We start from the raw sequence: 18,411 nt of genomic DNA on the forward strand, positions 1-18,411 counted from the left end.
TTTGTTTAAGATGGTGGAGAATAAAGATACATTGTAGTATATTTGAAAGAGGAGCAGTTGGGAGAAAGTTTTGGTTTAGTGTTGGCTTTATTATTTACTAGGTAAGTAAGTGACCCTAGGGCCGTCTGTTTTAACCTCTCTGAGTCTGTTTATCTCAAGTCTAAGGTGAGGACAATAAAAATACTGCCTCAGGGTTGGGATAATGATCAGATTAAAACATTTTTATGGAAATTGTAAAATGTAGAGGTTTGTGGATTATACAGATATTAGTTATTTTATTAGGAACTCTTGAAAAGGATTCCAGGCTCTTCAGATACATGGAGAGAGGGAATCTTAATGTAAACGTAAACATTTCTGATGGTGGGTTATTAAAGATTAAATCAGGTGACTGAGAGGAACACTAGCCTAGGGAACTCTTTGTAATACGATTTTTAGTATATAATTTTATATATAAATATATTTTCATCAGAATGAAATATAATATGTATATAAAATTCATCAGAATCTCAGAATTCTGATGAATCATCAGAATTTCTTTGTATGTAATTCATCAGAATCTCAGAATTATTCAGATGAGTCTTTTTGGTTAAATGGGGGAAATTAAAGCACTAAAGTAAAATAAATCCTCAGACATATTCTTTGTGTGGATTCTGTTAAGTATATTCCAAACCATTGAGCCCCCATATTAGTGCCCTTGAGTCATTTTTTCTCAGCTTAGTTTTTAAAATGCTTGTTGAGGATCTGCTGTAGTGACAAGGTTAACCCCAGACTTAAGTAGGAATGTGACAGCTGAATAGTTGTTAGGAATATTCTGCTTTTACTTTGTATTGATAAGCAGTAATCTCAACAAAATTTTAGTGATACTAAATAGTTAAACCTTTAAAGAGTTAAAAGTTCAGCTATACTTTTATACTCCCGAGTGAGGAGGAGAGGGTGCAAGGATGAGGTTATGAAACGCAAGATGAACTGTCTGCTCTGCTTGAAGCAAGAAAGTCTGACTTAGTCATATCCACGAATGACAGGGCATCAGGGCTTGGAGCTGTCTGCTGGTGCTACCATTTCCTGGTTCTTTGTAATTAGGGCTTTGTGATGAGGATGACCCCCCAGCATCCAGTGTTGTGTCTCTCTCTCTTTTTTTTCTTTTCGGAGATAAGAGTCTCACTCTGTTGCCCAGGCTGGAGTGCAGTGGCCAGATCTCGGCTCACTGCAACTTCTGCCGCCTGGGTTCAAGTGATTCTCCTGCCTCAGCCTCCTGAGTAGCTGGGATTACAGGTGTGCGCCACCATGCCCAGCTAATTTTTTTATTTTTAGTAGAGACAGGCTTTCACCATGTTGGTTAGGCTGGTCTCAAACTCCTGACCTCGTGATCCACCCGCCTTGGCTTCCCAAAGTGCTGGGATTACAGGCATGAGCCACCATGCCCAGCCTTGTCTCTTTCCATTTAGTGTGTTTGTCTGGGTATATAAAACACCTTTTTAACCTTACATTGAGAAATATTGGGATTTTCCATCACTAAGTATCTCTTTATGGAATCATATTGTTTAGAAGTTTCACTTTATTTTGAAGAATGGAATTGACAAATTCTAAGTAAGGACACTACTGGGTTCCTTTGGAACCTAGTACCAGTAGGGCCACTGAGGTAGCCTTGATGGAGGCCAGTGTACTGTGGCCTTCATAGGAGCTATTTGCTGACTAGTCTTCAGAATAAGACACTGACTGGGTTTGGGAGAAAAGGGTCATAGGATGATGTGACAGTTGCTTGACTGGACTCAAGAAAATTCTGGGGTCGGTCGGGCGCGGTGGCTCAAGCCTGTAATCTCAGTACTTTGGGAGGCCAAGGCGGGCAGATCACTAGGTCGAGATCGAGACTTATTCTGGCCAACGTGGTGAAACCCCGTCTCTACTAAAAATACAAAAAAATTAGCTGGGCGTGGTGGCATGCACCTGTAGTCCCAGCTACCCGGGAGGCTGAGGCAGGAGAATTGCTTGAACCTGGGAGGCGGAGATTGCGGTGAGCCGAGATCGTGCCACTGCACTCCAGCCTGGCGACAGAGTGAGACTCTGTCTCCAAAAAAGAAAAAGAGAGAGAAAATTCTGGGGCTCTGTCTCTGCTTCTCTGTTTTTAATAATTTCTAATGCTTTCTTGAAGATCTGTCTTAAATTGCAACGATAAGAATAGCTGGTAAGTGAAACAGCAAAACTAAAGACCTTGGAAATGGATAGTGAGGGTTCTTGAATATAACTTCTAAGAATCTGGGGGCCAGGTGAGGTAGCTTTTTTTTCTCTGTAGCTAATTGATGGCTGTGTAATCTGTTGCTTTGCTATTGGACATTGCACTAGTTTCCTTACTTGGTCTTCTTGCTGCCGTTTGCTCTCTTTTTCCAATCTGTCTTAATCTGCTTGAGCTGCCATAACAAAATACTGTAGATTTGGTGGCTTTAAAAAAGAGGAATGTTTTTTCTTACAGTTTTGGAGGGTAAAAACCTGAGATCAGGGTGCCAGCATGGTCGCCTTCTGGGGAGGGCTCTCTTTCTGGCTTGCAGAGGTATACCATCTAATTGTGTCCTCAGTGTATGTGTGTGTGTGGTAGGAGGGTCTCCTGTGTGCTCTTTGGTATCTCTCTCTTTTTTTAAAAAATTTTTTATTTCTGTAGATTTCGGGGGAACAAGTAGTATTTGGTTACATGAGTAAGTTCTTGAGTGGTGATTTGTGAGATTTTGGTGTGCTCATCTACCCAAGCAGTATACACTGAACCCAGTTTATAGTCTTTTGTTCCTCACCTCCCCTCATCCTTTCCCTGAGTCCCCAAAGTCCAGTGTATCGTTCTTATGCCTTTATGTCTTATAGCTTAGCTCCTGCTTTTGAGTGAGAACATACGATGTTTGATTTTCCATTCCTGAGTTAACTTCACTTAGAATAATCATCTCCAGTCCATCCAGGTTGCCGTGCATGCCATTCGTTCATTCCTTTTTATGGCTGAGTTGTATTATATTTGTGTGTTTGTGTGTGTGTGTGTGTGTGTGTGTCTGTGTGTGTGTGTATCACAATTTCTTTATCCACTACTTGATTGATGAACATTTGAGCTGGTACCATATTTTTGCAATTGCGAATTGTGCTGCTATAAACGTGTGTGCAAGTTTTTTTTTTGACATAATGACTTTTTTTCCTCTGGGTAGATACCCAACACTGGATTGCTGGATCAAATGGTAGTTCGACTTTTAGTTCTTGAAGGAATCTCCACACTGTCTTCCATAGTCACTGTACTAGCTTACATTCCCACTGGTGTGTAGAAGTGTGTGTTGTTTTTTTAGTGCATCTATGCCAACATCTATTATTTTTTTATTTTATTATGGCCATTCTTGTGGATGTAAGGTGGTATGGCATTGTGGTTTGGATTTGCATATCCCTGATCATTATTGATGTTGAGCATTTTTTTCATATATTTGTTGGTCATTTGTATATCTTCTTTTGAGAATTGTGTATTATGTCCTTAGCCCGCTTTTTGATGAGATTATTTGTTTTTTCTTGCTAATGTGTTTGAGTTTCTTGTAGATTCTAGAGATTAGTCCTTTGTTGGATGTATAGATCTGCACTCTGTGTGGGTTGTCTGTTTACTCTGCCGAGTTTTCCTTTTGCTATGCAGAAGCTCTTTAGTTTAATTAGACCTCATCTATTTATCTTTGTTTTTGTTGCATTTGCTTTGGGGTTCTTTGTCATAAAGTCTTTGCTAAAGCCAATGTCTAGAGGGGGTTTTCTAGTTACCTTCCGGAATTTTTCAAGTTTCAGTTCGTAGATTTAAGTTCTAGGGTAAGAGATGAGGATCCAGTGCCATTTTCTTACATGTGGTTTGCCAGTTATCGTAGCACCATTTGTTGAATAGGGTGTCCTTTCCCCACTTTTTATTTTTGTTTTAAAATCAGTTGGCTTTTAAGCATTTGGGTTTATTTCTGGGTTCTCTATTCTGTTTTGCTGGTCTGTTTGCTTATTTTTACACTAGTACCATGCTGTTTTGGTGACTATGACCTTACAGTCTAGTTTCAAGTCAGGTAATGTGATGTTTGGTTGTTTACTGTATGTATATTAGACTTGTGTTTCTTTTCTTTTTTTAACCACTGAAGGCAGAGCTAAGGCCAGTATGGCAGCTATGCCCAGTAGGGTTGAGTGCAACTAATTATTGTATAATAGCTGGTCAGCCTCTGGAGTTTTAACCCTGTAATTAAAAAAGAAAGTCTGATGCCTACTTTTGGTAAATATTGAACAAAGTATTTCTGTTGGGAAATTCTGAGGTTTTACTTATCCTAACGTTTTTTAGAATACTGTCATTTGGGGTTTTTTGGTTGTTTACTGTATGCATATTAGACAGATTATAGACTCTGTGGCAGCAAAGATAGTGCTTTACACTTGAGTTTCTGCACAGTTTTGCCAGATTTGATCTTTTTGCTTTGTCTTGCTTTAGCTGTGCTCGGTCTTTTTTGGTTCCATACAAATTTTAGGATTTTTTTTTTCTAGTTCTGTGAAGAATGTTGGTATTTTCATGGTAATTACACTGAATTTGAATATTGCTTTTGGCAGTATGGTCATTTTCACAATGTTGGTTCTACCCATCCATGAGCAAGGGATATGTTCCTGTTTGTTTGTGTCATTGATTTCTTTCAGCAGTGTTTGGTAGTGTTTCCTTATAGAGGTCTTTCACCTCCTTGGTTAGGTATATCCCTAAGTATTAGACTTTTGGCTGCTATTTTAAAAGGGATTGAGTTCTTGATTTGATTCTCAGATCACTGTTGGTGTGTAGTAGAGTTACTGATTTGTGTACTACATTACTTCTGTATCCTGAAAATTTGCTGAATTCATTTATCAATTCTAGGAGCTTTTTCTTTTGTTACTGTTTTTGAGATGGAGTCTTGCTCTGTCTCCCAGGCAGGAGTGCAGTGGCATGATCTTGGCTCACTGTAACCTTCTAGGAGGTTTTTTGGAGGAGTCTTTAGGGTTTTGTAAGTGTACCATCATATCATCAGCAAACAGCGATAGTTTGACTTTTTTACCGGTTTGGATGCCCTTTCTTTCTCTTGTCTGGTTGCTCTGGCTAGGACTATGTTGAATAGAAATGGTGAGAGTGGGTATCCTTGTCTTGTACCAATTCTTGGAGGGAATGCTTTCAACTTTTCCCCATTAAGTATTACGTTAGCTGTGGGTTTGTCATGGATGGCTTTTATTACACTGAGTTATGTCCCTTACGTGCCTATTTTGCTGAGGGTTTTAATCATAAAAGGATGCGGTATTTTGTGAAATGCTTTTCCTACATCTGCATCTATTGAGATGATCATGTGACTTTTGTTTTAAATTCTGTTTGTGTGGTGTATCATATTTACTGACTTGCATATGTTAAACCCATCCCTGTATCCCTGGTATGAAACCCACTTGATCATGGTGGATTATCTTTTTGATAATGCTGTTGGATTTGGTTAGCTAGTATTTTGTTAAGGATTTTTACATCTGTGTTCATCAGGGATATTGGTCTGTAGTTGTTATTGTTGTTATGTCTTCTCCTGGTTTTGGTATTAGGGTGATACTGGCATCATAGAATGATTTAGGGAGGATTCCCTCTTTCTCTGTCTTATGGAATAGTGTGAATAGGATTGGTACGTATTCTTATTTGAATGTCTGATAGAATTCTGCTGTGAATCTGTCTGGTCCTAGACTTGGTTTTTTGGTTGTCTTTTTTTTAATTACAATTTCAGTGTCACTCTTTGTTTCTTTGATGTTTCCTGGTACTAATCCTACCTGTCATGAGGGCCCCACTTCATGACATCATCTAGCCTAAACTAACTTTCAAAGGCCCTATCTCCATAGGGGATCCGTCACATTCAGGGTTAAGTCTTCCACATATGGAATATGTGGGGAATATGAATTTTGAGGGGACGTAAACATTCAGTCCATAATACAGTCTATTTCATACACTTAAAACCTCTACTTTCTGTGATTTGTCTCAGGATCTGCTTTGTTCCATGTTGGCTATCAAAACAATTGGAAATGCAACCTTAGCATTTGTGTTCTTTAATAATCTGATGCAGACTTACCTTAGCCAGTCTTATATTCACTGCTTTTCAGTCTGAATTGTATGGTTCAGTCACACTGGTCTCCTCACCTGACCTCCTACTACAATTATTCTTTACTCCCAACCTGGAATACTCTTTGCCATTCTTATGCCCTTTGAACTCTCCTTCATTTTTCAAATCTTTCCTGGCCATTTCAGGTCATAATTTTGTAAAAAATGCAGCATTCACATATTTTAAAGGCTTTTTGGTGGAAGAAAGTTCTAATTCTTTTTTTACCACTGAAGGCAGAGAGCTAAGGCCAGTATGGCAGCTATGCCAAATAGATTTTGAGTGCAACTAATTATTGTATAATAGCTGGTCAGCCTCTTGAGTTTTACCTATAATTAAAAAAAAGGTCTGATGCCTACTTTTGATGCACATTGAACAAAGTATTTCTGTTGGGAAATTCTGCGGTTTCACTTACCCTAACATTTTTTAGAATACTGTCATGTGGAGTTTTTTGGTTGTTTAAGTATATTAGACAGATTATAAACTCCAATGGTATAAAGATAGTGCTTTAACACTTGTGTTTCTGCACAGTACCATGCTTTGAGGTAGATAAACACTGGTAGCTGATTTTTGATTTAGAGTTGGGGGTGATATGTTAGTGGAAAGATAGATTAAATTCCCCTAATTGCATTTTCTCTCCCAGCATAAGCTGCATGGTGAGGCTTTAAGGAAGCATGGAAACTTATGTTGATTAGCTGACTGGAGACGTGAGGTATTGATTTTTGAGAATGTTCCACTTGTGTTCTTATTTCTTCTGCAAAGGTGACTTCAGGACTCCATGTTTAATCATCAGGGATGAGCAAGAAGTGGCCAAGTAGTGAAGCTGTGGAGGTTTATGTGAAAACAGCTGGTTCTGTAGAACCACAGCCAGCTCTAGCTCTGAAAAGCAAAAAGAAATCATACTTTCATAGTGTGTGTTTGTTTTTTCGATAGGGCATATAGCACTTCTGGTCTTTAGTAATGTCAGACTTAGGGGAGAATGGCTTTTGTGATTCTGGGATTCACTGGGCAGAGGATCTCTGTTTTATGAGGACTCTAGGAAGCCAGTAGCTGGCGAAAACTTTGGAAACAGTATTTTTTCTAAAACAACCTTGATTTTTTTTTTTTTTTTTCCCCAATTGAGTTGAGCCAGGCAGGAGAGGTTATGTAATCTAGTATGAGAGTAGATGTGAGGAAGCAGTTGTAAAAGCAGAAAAAGATAGTCTTATTCAATGGAATTATAAGTTCATTTTCCTGTTCAATTTGTGATCCAGGTGAACCTTTTATTTAATACTCTAAATTGTCTTTGGTTTTAGATTTTGGGGCCAAAGCTGCTTTTGTTGATTGTAGGAAATATGTTGTCCTCATATTTTGAAGTTAAGTTGCATGTCTAGACATGATGTCGTTTTAACAATTGTTTCTTTTTCCTTTTTCTTTTTTTTTCCTTTTTGAAATGGGGTCTCACTCTGTTGGCCAGATTGAGGTACAGTGGTGTGATCGTAGCCTACTGCATCTTTGAACTCCTGAACTCAAGGGATTCTTCTGCCTTGGCCTCCTGAGGATTACAGGTGCACGTGACCATGCCTAGCTACTTTTTTTCTCTTTTTTTGGGTAGAGACAGTGTCTCACTGTGTTGACTAGGTTGGTCTCAAACTCCTGACCTCAAGCAGTCTTCTCACCTTGGCCTCCCAAAATCCTGGGATTACAGATGTGATCTGTCGTGCCAAACCTTGAAATTATTATTATTTTTTTTAGGCTGGGTGTGGTGGCTTACACCTATAATCCCAGCACTTTGGGAGGCTGAGGTGGGCAGATCACTTGAGCCCAGGAGTTCCAGACCAGGCTGGGCAACATGGTGAAACCCTGTCTCTACAAAACATACAAAAATTAGCCAGGTGTGGTGGCATGTACCTGTAGTTCTAGCTTTTCAGGAGGCTGAAGTGGGAAGATCACCTGAGCCCAGGAAAATTGAGGCTGCAGTGAGCCATGATCCTGCCACTGCATGCCAACCTGGACAATAGAGTGAGACCCTGTCTCAATTTTTTTTTTTAAACTGAGACAGAGTTTTGCTCTTTTGCCCATGCTGGCTTAAAGTGGTATGATCTCTGCCCCCCCAGGTTCATGTGATTCTTCTGCCTCAGCCTGAGTAGCAGGGATTATAAGCGCCCACCACCACGCCCGGCTCATTTTTGTATTTTTAGTAGAGACAGGGGTTTCACCCATTTGGCTCGGTTGGTCTCAAACTCTTGAACTCTGGTGATCCACCCACCTCGGCCTCCCAAAGTGCTAGGATTACAGGCGTGAGCCACCACTCCTGGGCACATTTTTTTGTGTGTAAATTAGGAGTTGAATTGACTGTTCCGATGTAATTTGGAGAGACACTGTTACTCTTCTATATAGAATTTGCAAAAATCCTGTTTTAGGGAAAGCATCTTTTTTTTTTTTGAGCTACCATGCTGGGCCAGAAAAGCATCTATTGAAGGTTAAGGCATTTTGTGAGGAGATGTAGGGCTATATCAGTCTGGAGTTATGATTTCTGATAAAGGTAGTAATTCTCATCTCAGTAATCTTTCTTAGAACAAAACATTGTTCATTGTAAGCTTCTCATTAACTGAAGGCCACTTGATCTGAGATTTTGGCTCCTAGAATACGCTTCTTCATGTCTCAATCGTCATATGATTTATCTCTGAAATATGTAGAGTATATTTTCTTGTGAAGTCTGATAGAGTTGGTTTTGTTTTGTTTTTCAAACAGTAACTTTCATTGATTGTAGAACCTCCAGATTTCTGAGATGCCGCCTTACCAGTCTTAAGGTTGATTTCTGAAAGTGCCTGTTGCTATCTGTGAAAAGAGCAGGTTTGCATGTATTCAGTGATTCTAAGATGAGATAATTGGTATTTTTATGATTTGAATGGAGGCTTTGTATTTTTGAATTTTGTGAAACAAAGCTATGTTTGTAAACACATTTCAAAAAATATAAATGCCGCTTTTTAGTGAAGATACTCACTGAATAGCAAGAAAGTTCAGAAAAAGGAGCTTTTGTTAACATTTAATAATAATCTGACTGTTTTCATTGACTATCTCATTGATGTTTAAAGAGTACCTGATGTTTCAAACTTTTTGTATTATAAATAATCCTGAGGCTGAGTTGTGGTAGGAAAATATTTTCTGATATAAAATGCTGCTTTGCCAGTTTGGAGTTTTTCAACTGTTGTCTTGGTTTAGAAAAGTATATTATAAGTAATATATTCCAGTGTAAAGATAGTTTTGGGAAACTCTAGGAAAGCATTTGTTTAGTGCTTGATGTAAGATGAACAAGTTGCTATTGTATCATGGATAATATAGAACTATTTTGATATGGCTCAACTGGTTTAGGTGTAAATACACAGTGTAAAAGCATTGAGGCAAAAATTTAAAGTGTTCAGTTTTTCTGCTTTATTTCTTTTTGAGAGAGAGTCTCACTCTGTCACCAGCCTGGAGTGCAGTGTCAGGATCTCCGCTCACTGCAACCTCCGCCTCCTGGGTTCAAGCGTTTCTCCTGCCTAAGCCCCGCTAGTAGCTGGAACTACAGTTGCCATCATGCCCAGCTAATTTTTTGTATTTTCAGTAGAGGTGGGGTTTCACCATGTTGGCCAGGATGGTCTCGATCTCTTGACCTTGCGATCCGCCTGCCTCGGAATGCTGGGGTTACAGGCATGAGCCACTGCGCCTAGCCTAGTCTTCAGTTTTTAAAAATTAAAGTGGTTTTAATTTTACATTCCTTTCAGTTTTTTCTGTAAAGACTTTTGTTGGCTTTTTAATGAAGTTATCAGTTCAAGTATGAATATATTAGTTGCAGAGGAAGTGCCTTATATCTATTTGCAGTGGTTTGTGCCAACCTTCTAGGTGACATAGAAAGTGTCAAATTCAAGAAAGCCTGTATCGTGTGACTGAAAACGTTTTGACTACTTCTGAACAATTGCAAGAACGGAAGCCCAAGCTAAAAAATTTAAACAGTATGGAAATATATTTGATGAGAAACAAAATCCTTTCTATTCCTTATTCCCACTCCCTTTGCGGAGATTTTCCTCTGTTCACTTTCTTCTCAGAGCTTTGCATGTGTATGTAAATGACGCATAGCCGCTTATTTTTTACGCAATAGGGAACAGATAGTTCTGCAACTTCACCTTTTCATTTAACAGGAGGGTAATAGGGGAACACTATGTAAAGGGCGTTATTGAACCTATACTGATTTTAGTAGGATCTTTGATTTTCTAAAATATGTGTGATGATTTGACCTAATTATATATAATTCTACATGCATGACTTAATTAAGATTTAAAAAAATGAAAAGCATTAGCATTTTTTAACAATCATAAGATTTCAGTTTTATCAACTTAATTATTCTCCTTGTTTAGAAAACAAGTCTTACTGTGATAAAAAGCATTCAGTAAAATATTAGTTCTTTATGTATAGGCCCTTATACAGGGCACACTTTTATATGAATTATTTAACATACTCTTCATAATAACTCTTGGAGGCTGGTTCAGTTTTACTTCCATCTTTGCAAAAAGGAAACAGGCTTCAAGTAGGTTGAGTAACAAAGCTAGTAAGTAGCAGAATCAGGTTTCAAAGCTGATCCATAAAATCATGCAGCCATTAGTTCAAATTGTTAAAAAGCAAGTCTCGTGGACAGCGGTTTAATATCCTGTTATCAAATATCCCAATTATTTAATATAAAATTTTGGTGAAGTCATCATTTTCATAATGAATTTGATGGTGGGATTGCTTGTAGAAAGAGAACTGGCTCTTGCCTAATCCAAACCCAACATTGTATTAGAGTCACTTGGGGAGATTTTAAACAATTATTCCTGTATTCCCAGCCCCAGGCATTCCAGTGGCATGAAGCTGGTGTTCAACCTAGGAATCCTAATTTTTAACAAGCTACCTACTTAATTTTTAGGCAACCAGTCTGACTCTATTTTAGAACCAATGAAGTGTTTATCTTTGATTTCAAATTAATGAATATGAGGCTTTTGTTTTCCTCTTGTTTTCTCTCTAAAGGTAATGGCCATTACTTTGTAGAAACAAACATGAAAAACTCGAAATTTCATTTCATGTGTTCAGAACAAAAGTTTTCATTTGTTGCGCTGTATATTATATTGTGTTAAATGGATTTGATTATTTCCATAGGGCCGTATTATAACAGAAGGTGAATTAAACTGAAGACTTTATCTTGTCTCTTGCAGAAGCTGTGAGAACACTTTGTAAAACCACTTTGTAAAATGCATAGATTGGAACAGATTTAAGTGATTGAGACTCTGAAGGCTCTAGAAATGGGTTATCAGTTTCATTTTCAGCCAAGAGCAGGATAATACTTACCCAAATAAATAATTGTGGATTAGATATGTTGCCTTGTAATTGCTTTAAACACTGAGCCTAGATTACCAAGCTTCTAAGACAAGGGAATTAAAAAATAAATCACTTAGTGGCCTTTATTTTCTCTATATATGTTTTTTGCATTTTGGTAAACCTGTATATAATAAGTAAAAAATTGTTTCCCCTTCTTGAGGAGTTCTGCTTGCCAGTAGCCAGAGTAGAAAGATTGGCTGGCAGTATTCCTGGCATTATAATTTTTAGTGCACAAGATATTTTCTTAAAATATTGATTGTTCTGTGAACTCTCTTGCCATGGGACAGTGAAGTTAGCAAGTCACAGTACATTAAACAAACACTGCTTACTAACATTAACTGCAAAATAATATGAGAAATAGAGGAATATGATACAGACTGTAAAAAATGATAAATAGAAGTGTTTGGAGGAAGGGGTCAATTATTCGATTTGATAGATTAAGAGAGTCTATTTCCATATAAATTGTATTCACCTTGCCAATTTCTATTAAGCCTGCTGGGATTTGGGGAATATTGATATCTTAACAATACTGAGTCTTCCAATACCTGAACATATCTCTTACCTGTTTAGGTCTTCTATAAATTTTCCTTGGTAATCTTTTGCTGTTTCAATTTGGAGGTCTGCACTCATTTTGTTAAGTTTATGCCTGGCCTGGCACTGTGGGCTCACAGCTATAATCTGGGCAATTTGGGAGGCCGAGTCGTGTGGATCATTAGAGATCAGGAATTCAAGACCAACCCGGCCAACATGGCATAAACTGGTCTCTACTAAAAATCCAAAAATTTGCCGGGCATAGTGGCAGCTGCCTGTGATCCCAGCTACTTTGGAGGCTGAGGCAGGAGAATCGCTTGAACCTGGGAGGCTGAGGTTCTTGTGAGCAGAGATCATGCCACTGTACTCCATTGTGGGGGATAGAGTGAGACTTTGCCTACCAAAAAAAAAAAAAAAGATCTGATCCCTAAGATATTTATATTCTTTGGTTCTGTTACATGTGGCATTAAAACATTTCCAGTTGTTTGTTGCTGGTATATGAAAATGATGATTGATTTTTGTACATTGACTTATTGGTATGAAATTGTTCACAATGTTCCATTATTGTTTTATTGTATTTAAGGCATGTAGTCATGTTTTGTCTTTTCTGCCTGATACTGGAAATTGTGTCTTTTTGCTTTTTCTTAATCCGTCTTAAGAGAGAGTTTATATTAATCCATGTATTTTCCATTACTAGCGTACTTCATTTCTTTGTGTATATTCAAGTATTCATCTTGTCTCATTTTCCTTTTGCCTGAAGAATTTTCTTTACATTTTTTTATAGTGCAGGACTGCAGGTAATAAATTCTCTTTACTCTTGCTTATCTGAAAGGTTTTTACTTTGCCTTTGCTTTTGAAGGATATTTTTGCTAGATGTAGAATTCTAGATTGACCTCTTTTTTTTTTTACTTTTGGCAATGAAACAATGTCTTTCCATTATATTTTGGCTTTCACTGTTTTTCAAGTCTGCAATAATGATCTTAATTCCTTTCTATGTAATACTTTTCCTATAGTTGCTTTTAGATTTTCTATTTTTCACTAATTTGATTACAGGCTTGCTATGGTGTGAATGTCCCTTCCAAAGCTCACATTGAAATTTAATTGACATTGTAATGGTGTTAATAGATACATTGTTAGAAATGATTAGACTGTGAGGGCTTCGCCCTCATGAATTGATTAAAGTCATTATCTCAGGAGTGCATTTGTTAAGAAAATGAGTCGTTAGAAAAGTGGGTTTGGCCCTCTCTGGGTCTTTCTTGTATAGTGGTTCTCTTTTTCCTCTGTCTTTTCCGTAGTATGATACAGCCACAGCATGAAGGCTCTTAGCAGATATCACTAGCATCCTGATGTTGGACTTCCCGCCTTTGGGACTGTGAGAATAATTTTAAAAAAATAAATTACAGAGTCTCGCATACCCTTTTGTAGCAGCATAAAACAGACTAAGGCAAGGTTTCTCGGTGTATCGTTGTTTGAGATGTATGTTTATAGTGGTTTATCAGATCTGAAAACATTTTGGCCGTTACATCTATCTTCAAATATTTTTTGTTCCACTCTCTTACCTTTCAATTTAGGGCTTCAGTTACACATTTATTAGTACTCTTGATACTGTTCCACAAGTTCTCGTAATTTCTTTTTACAATTAAGTTTTAATAGTTTCTCTAATTTTGTCTTTGGCTGCAGATCTTTTCTTCTGCCGTGTCTAATCTGTTTATTCTATCTGGCAAACTTTTCATTTCAGAAACTGTATTTTTTTTATTTCTAGAAACTCTTTTGTTTTTAAATTATCTTGCATGTCTTTCCTGAAGATATTCCTGTTTTTCTTTAAGTAATTGAGCAATTTATAATAGTGGTTTTCAAGTTTTTCTAGTATCACCTTTTTATTCTGGGCCTGTTTCTATTGACAAATTTTTCTTCTTGTTATAGGTCACATTTTTCTGCTGTTGCATATGCCTGGTAGATTCGGATTAAATTCTAGACATAGTGAATGTTACATTATTGAGGGCTTGGATTTTATTTTTATTTTTATTTTTTTTTGAAAGATGTAAGGCTTTTTTCTTCTGGCAGAAAATTCAGCTCCTCCAAGCCTTGTTTTTAAGCTTTTGTGAGAGTGAGTCTAGAGTACTTTTTTTTTTTTTTTTGAGACAGAGTCTCTCCCAGGCTGGAGTGCAGTGACACGATCTTGGCTCATTGCAGCCTTTCTCTCCTGGGTTCAAGCAATTCTCCTGCCTCAGCCTCCCCAGTTCCTGGGATTACAGACACCCACCACCATGCCCAGCTGATTTTTGTATTTTTAGGAGAGACAGGGTTTCACCTTATTGGCCAGGCTGGTCTGGAACTCCTGACCTTAAGTGATACGCTCTCCTTTGCCTTGTAAAGTGCTAAGATTATAGATATATGCCACTGTGCCCGGCATTAGAGTAACTTTTTGCTAAGAATAGTTTAGCTCTATTAGTAATAAAGCCTTCTGAGATCTTTAGTGAATGCTTTGGACATTCAGCGTTTAGGCTGTATTCAGACTACTTCAAACTGAAAACATCTCCCAATACTGTTTGAGCTCTGGGAATTGTTTTTACAACTCTGGTTGTTTTTAGGCTACCATCATGGAGTTCTACTGTGTTATGTACGTGTAGTTTTCTGTTAGTAACATAGTGGGACTCCAAGGGGACTCCGTGCAGGTTTCTGAAATCTTTCTACGTAGCTTCCTCCTCTAGACCTCTGCTCTACAATTTCCAGCTGCCTTTCTTCCCAGAACTCTAATCTCTGTCCCCTTCACTCAGGGTGACTGCTCTGGTCAGAAATCCCTTTTCTTCTGCGCAGTAATGTACGAAGTCTCTCCAGACAGGAGATCAGGATGATGGTAGAATTCATGCAGTTTCTTTTTTCTCACGGATCACGGTCTTATATTATTTGTTTTCCAGCGTCTGGAAGCAGTCATTTGATGTGTGTTTTCTAATTTTTTAATTGTTTACAGTAGAAGGTTTATCTAGTCCCAATTACTGCATCATGGCTGAAATCAGAAATCCTCTTTCTTGTTAGGGAGATAAAAATAGTTAACAGAAAATGTGTAGTGGAAGAGTGGAGGGAAGATACTTGAATGAAGGCATTATTAATGAAGCCAAGACAACCACCTACATCTGGTCAGGTATTACATTGCAAGGTAAGTGATGCCCCTGGTGTGTTGGCTGCACAGCCTAATTGATGGCCTTGCGTGGAGCAGAGCTGGGTGAGAAAACAAGTGAGAGCCTGCAGATGTAATTGAGAGGAACTCATCTTAATTTAGTTGGTTCTAAGGCAGAGTATGTCATCTGAGATGATATCAGTCTTTTAATTTTGTATGATTTATCACTTTTGTGAGGGTTAAGAAGCCCCATTTATAAGGATTTTGTTAAGTTTAAATGAGATGATATATATGAATTTTTTTTTTTAAGGCAGGACCTCACTTTTTTGCCCAGGCTGGAATGCAGTGGCATGATCACGGCTCACTGTAACCCCGACCTCCTGGGCTCAATTGATCCTCCTGCCTCAGCCTCCTGAGTAGCTAGCACCTGAAAATGCTTTTTAAATGACAGTGCACCATGCAGTGTGAAGTATTACTTGCTAAAGTCCATCCTTTGGATCTTTACAAAAAAACCTGCATAATGTTTTCCTGATGTCATAATGATCAGAAAAAAGATCTAAAATTACTGCAACTTCACATCGGAGTTTATATTTAGAGAAAGTTTTTCTTTTCTTTCTTTGAAGAATTTAGTATTAAAGGTTACTTAGCCTTAGGAAAATATTCGAATAAAACAGTCCTTTAAAAACAATATCTTGACTCCACTGGAGCATATTGCTTATAAAGAAAAAGAAAAAAAACAAACCAATATTGGACTCTAGAAGAGACTGTTCTGGAGTGAATGCCAGTGAAGTAGCAAACACCAGTAAAGTTTTGTGTGAGTCGAGGAGAACAAACCAGTGATCTCAGCTCAGAATGAAGGTGGGGCCTGAAGTTCATAATGGAATAAGCTTAGAGGTTACAGCGGTAAGTACAGAGGTAACAACAGTTTTCAGACTTGCGTAGAAACATCAAAATGTATCGCAAGCATCACTTGCTTACTGACCTTCCTGCATTTTCCGCTTGCACTCATCAGGCTGTATCACTAGAGGGAAGAAAATGCTCATGCTTTTCCCTGGTAAGGACACTAAAAGTCACTCTCTTTCCTCAGAGAAATTATAGCCTAGAAGAAGTACACAAGGCCAAATAATCAGATTACCTTTAAGTTAACTGATTTTCTTGCTTGATTTTAGGCAGATTTTTTGGGTGACTGTGCATGAGAGCAAATATCCAATTTCATGACTTCCAAGAAAGGTTACTTTCACAGACCTCTGAAAAGGCAAAACAGTTGTTAACTATAAAAAATATTTAAGTTTTGGATTTTGTCTTTATTACATTAACTCATTTTAAATGTTTATGTTTTTAGGTGTTCTGAGCTGCCTATCTCATTGGCCTGTTGCATTACTCTGTACCCTAATTAAGCACATTTTATATATTTCTGCATTTGCTGGTATTAGGAACATTTCTTAATGTACAGTTTTATCTCAGTAATTAAAAAAATACCAGAAAGCATGACAATCTGTTGAATGTAAACTCCTTTTTAAGGAAACTTTGTTTTATTTAATATTTATCCTAAGCACATAGATCATTGTTATACACAGACATTCAGTAATTTTGTTATATGAAAATTATAGATGTAAAACTCAGTCTGCAAAAAGGAAAAAGGCTTGAAACTCAGTTATGTAGAAATTAAAAGCATTTCCTTTAGGCAAGGATGATTTAGTGCTTTTCTTATCTTATACACATAGCCAATTGTCATGGTGCTTTTTGGAAAAGAAAAACAATGTAAGAAGACTGGCTTATGAAAAACGTTTTTAAAAGAGCTGTAAGCTTCATTTAACCAACACTTATTTAACATGTACTTAACACATAATTTGTGCCAGGCTCTGTGCTTGGTTTCCGGGATGGAAGGGTGACACGGATATACCCTTCCTGGAAGAGTTAGTTTGTTGGGATAGGTAGTCATGTGAACAGATAAATAATAATACAACCCGGAAAGTGCTTTAACACGAACGGTTAAGGAGTCATGGAGTTTCTTTAAAGCAGCTTCTTGTGTCTGGAGAATTGGTACGTTTTTTGCTGGTGTGCTAGACAATGTTTAGTGGGGAAGACAGGAAAACGGAAAGGCTCTAGGTTTATTTTATAGTAGCCCTGGGGGCTACTAAGTACACTAGCCATTAGCAATATGTGGTTATTTACATTTTTAGCAACTGTTCAGCATAAGTAGCACATATGTGGTGTAAACTTTAAATGGGAAACCATCACTACAATCAGGATGATTGACTATATATCATTCTCAAGACTTCTCCTGTGCATTTGTTAATTCCTCCTTTCTGTCCTTCTTCACACTCCAGTCCTTACTTCCACATGACTACTAATCTAGTTTGTGCCACAGTAGGTGCGTTTGCCTTTTCTGTAGTGGTTTTTTTTTTTGTCTTCTTTGAGATGGAGCAGTGTTACCCAGGCTGTAGTTCAGTGGTGTGATACAGGCTAACTGCAACATCTGCTTCCTTGGTTCAGGTGATTATCCTGCCTCAGCCTCCCCAGTAGCTGGGATTACAGATGTGCGTCACCATGCTCAACTAACTTTTTTATTTTTAGTAGAGACGGGGTTTCGCCACGTTGGCAAGGCTGGTCTCAAACTCTTGACCTCAAGTGATCCGCCTGCCGTGGCCTCCCAAAGTGCTGGGATTATAGGCGTGTGCCACCGCACTTGGCTGCATTTTCTTTCGTTTTAAAAGAAATAAATCACACAGAATGCTCTGTTTTGTCTAGCTTCTTTAACTCAGTGTGGTTATTTTGCGATTCATTTATGTACCAATAGTTTATTCTTTTTTATTTCTTAACTATAATTCATGTATCACAATTTGTTTATTCCCTCTTCTGTTAATGAACATTCGGGTTGTCTTCAATTTGGGATATTACAAATAAAGCTATTATGACCATTCTTATACACGTCTTTGTGTGACATTCATATGGTAGATATGTCTTTAATATTACTAAGAAACTGCCAAAGCGTTTGTATCATTTTACATTCCCACTTCTAATGTATGAGAATTTCAGTTCCTCTGTATACTTTCTAATGCTTTGTATGGTATTCTTTTTAATTTTAAACATTAGAATAGGTTTGCAGTACTGTGTCACTGTGGTTTTCATTTGCATTTTTCTAATTACTAATTATGTTGAATGTCTTTCATGTATTTATTTGCCATCTTTTATCTTGTTTGCTGAAATATCTTCATATCTGTTGTTCATTTTAAAAATTAGGTTGTTTGTTTTCCTATTGAGTTTTGAGATTTCTTCATATATTCT

The 18,411-nt window shown here is 37.6% G+C and overlaps 1 protein-coding gene across 13 annotated transcripts in view; it reads left to right on the forward strand.

Moving 5' to 3' along the window:
• The window catches only part of TCF12 (transcription factor 12), a 363,108-nt gene that overhangs the window by 14,606 nt on the left and 330,091 nt on the right, over positions 1 to 18,411 (forward strand). Inside the window, exon 3 of one of the 13 annotated variants that reach the window (XM_078333238.1) lies at positions 15,042 to 15,162. The exons of the other annotated variants lie outside the window; for them this stretch is intronic. Coding sequence (XP_078189364.1) covers positions 15,066 to 15,162 — 97 coding nt within the window. The 5' untranslated portion in view covers positions 15,042 to 15,065. The remainder of the gene's footprint in view (positions 1 to 15,041; positions 15,163 to 18,411) is intronic. 13 annotated transcript variants of the gene reach the window in all.

Source organism: Callithrix jacchus, chromosome 8, assembly GCF_049354715.1.
Source record: "Callithrix jacchus isolate 240 chromosome 8, calJac240_pri, whole genome shotgun sequence".
Lineage (NCBI taxonomy): Eukaryota > Metazoa > Chordata > Mammalia > Primates > Cebidae > Callithrix > Callithrix jacchus.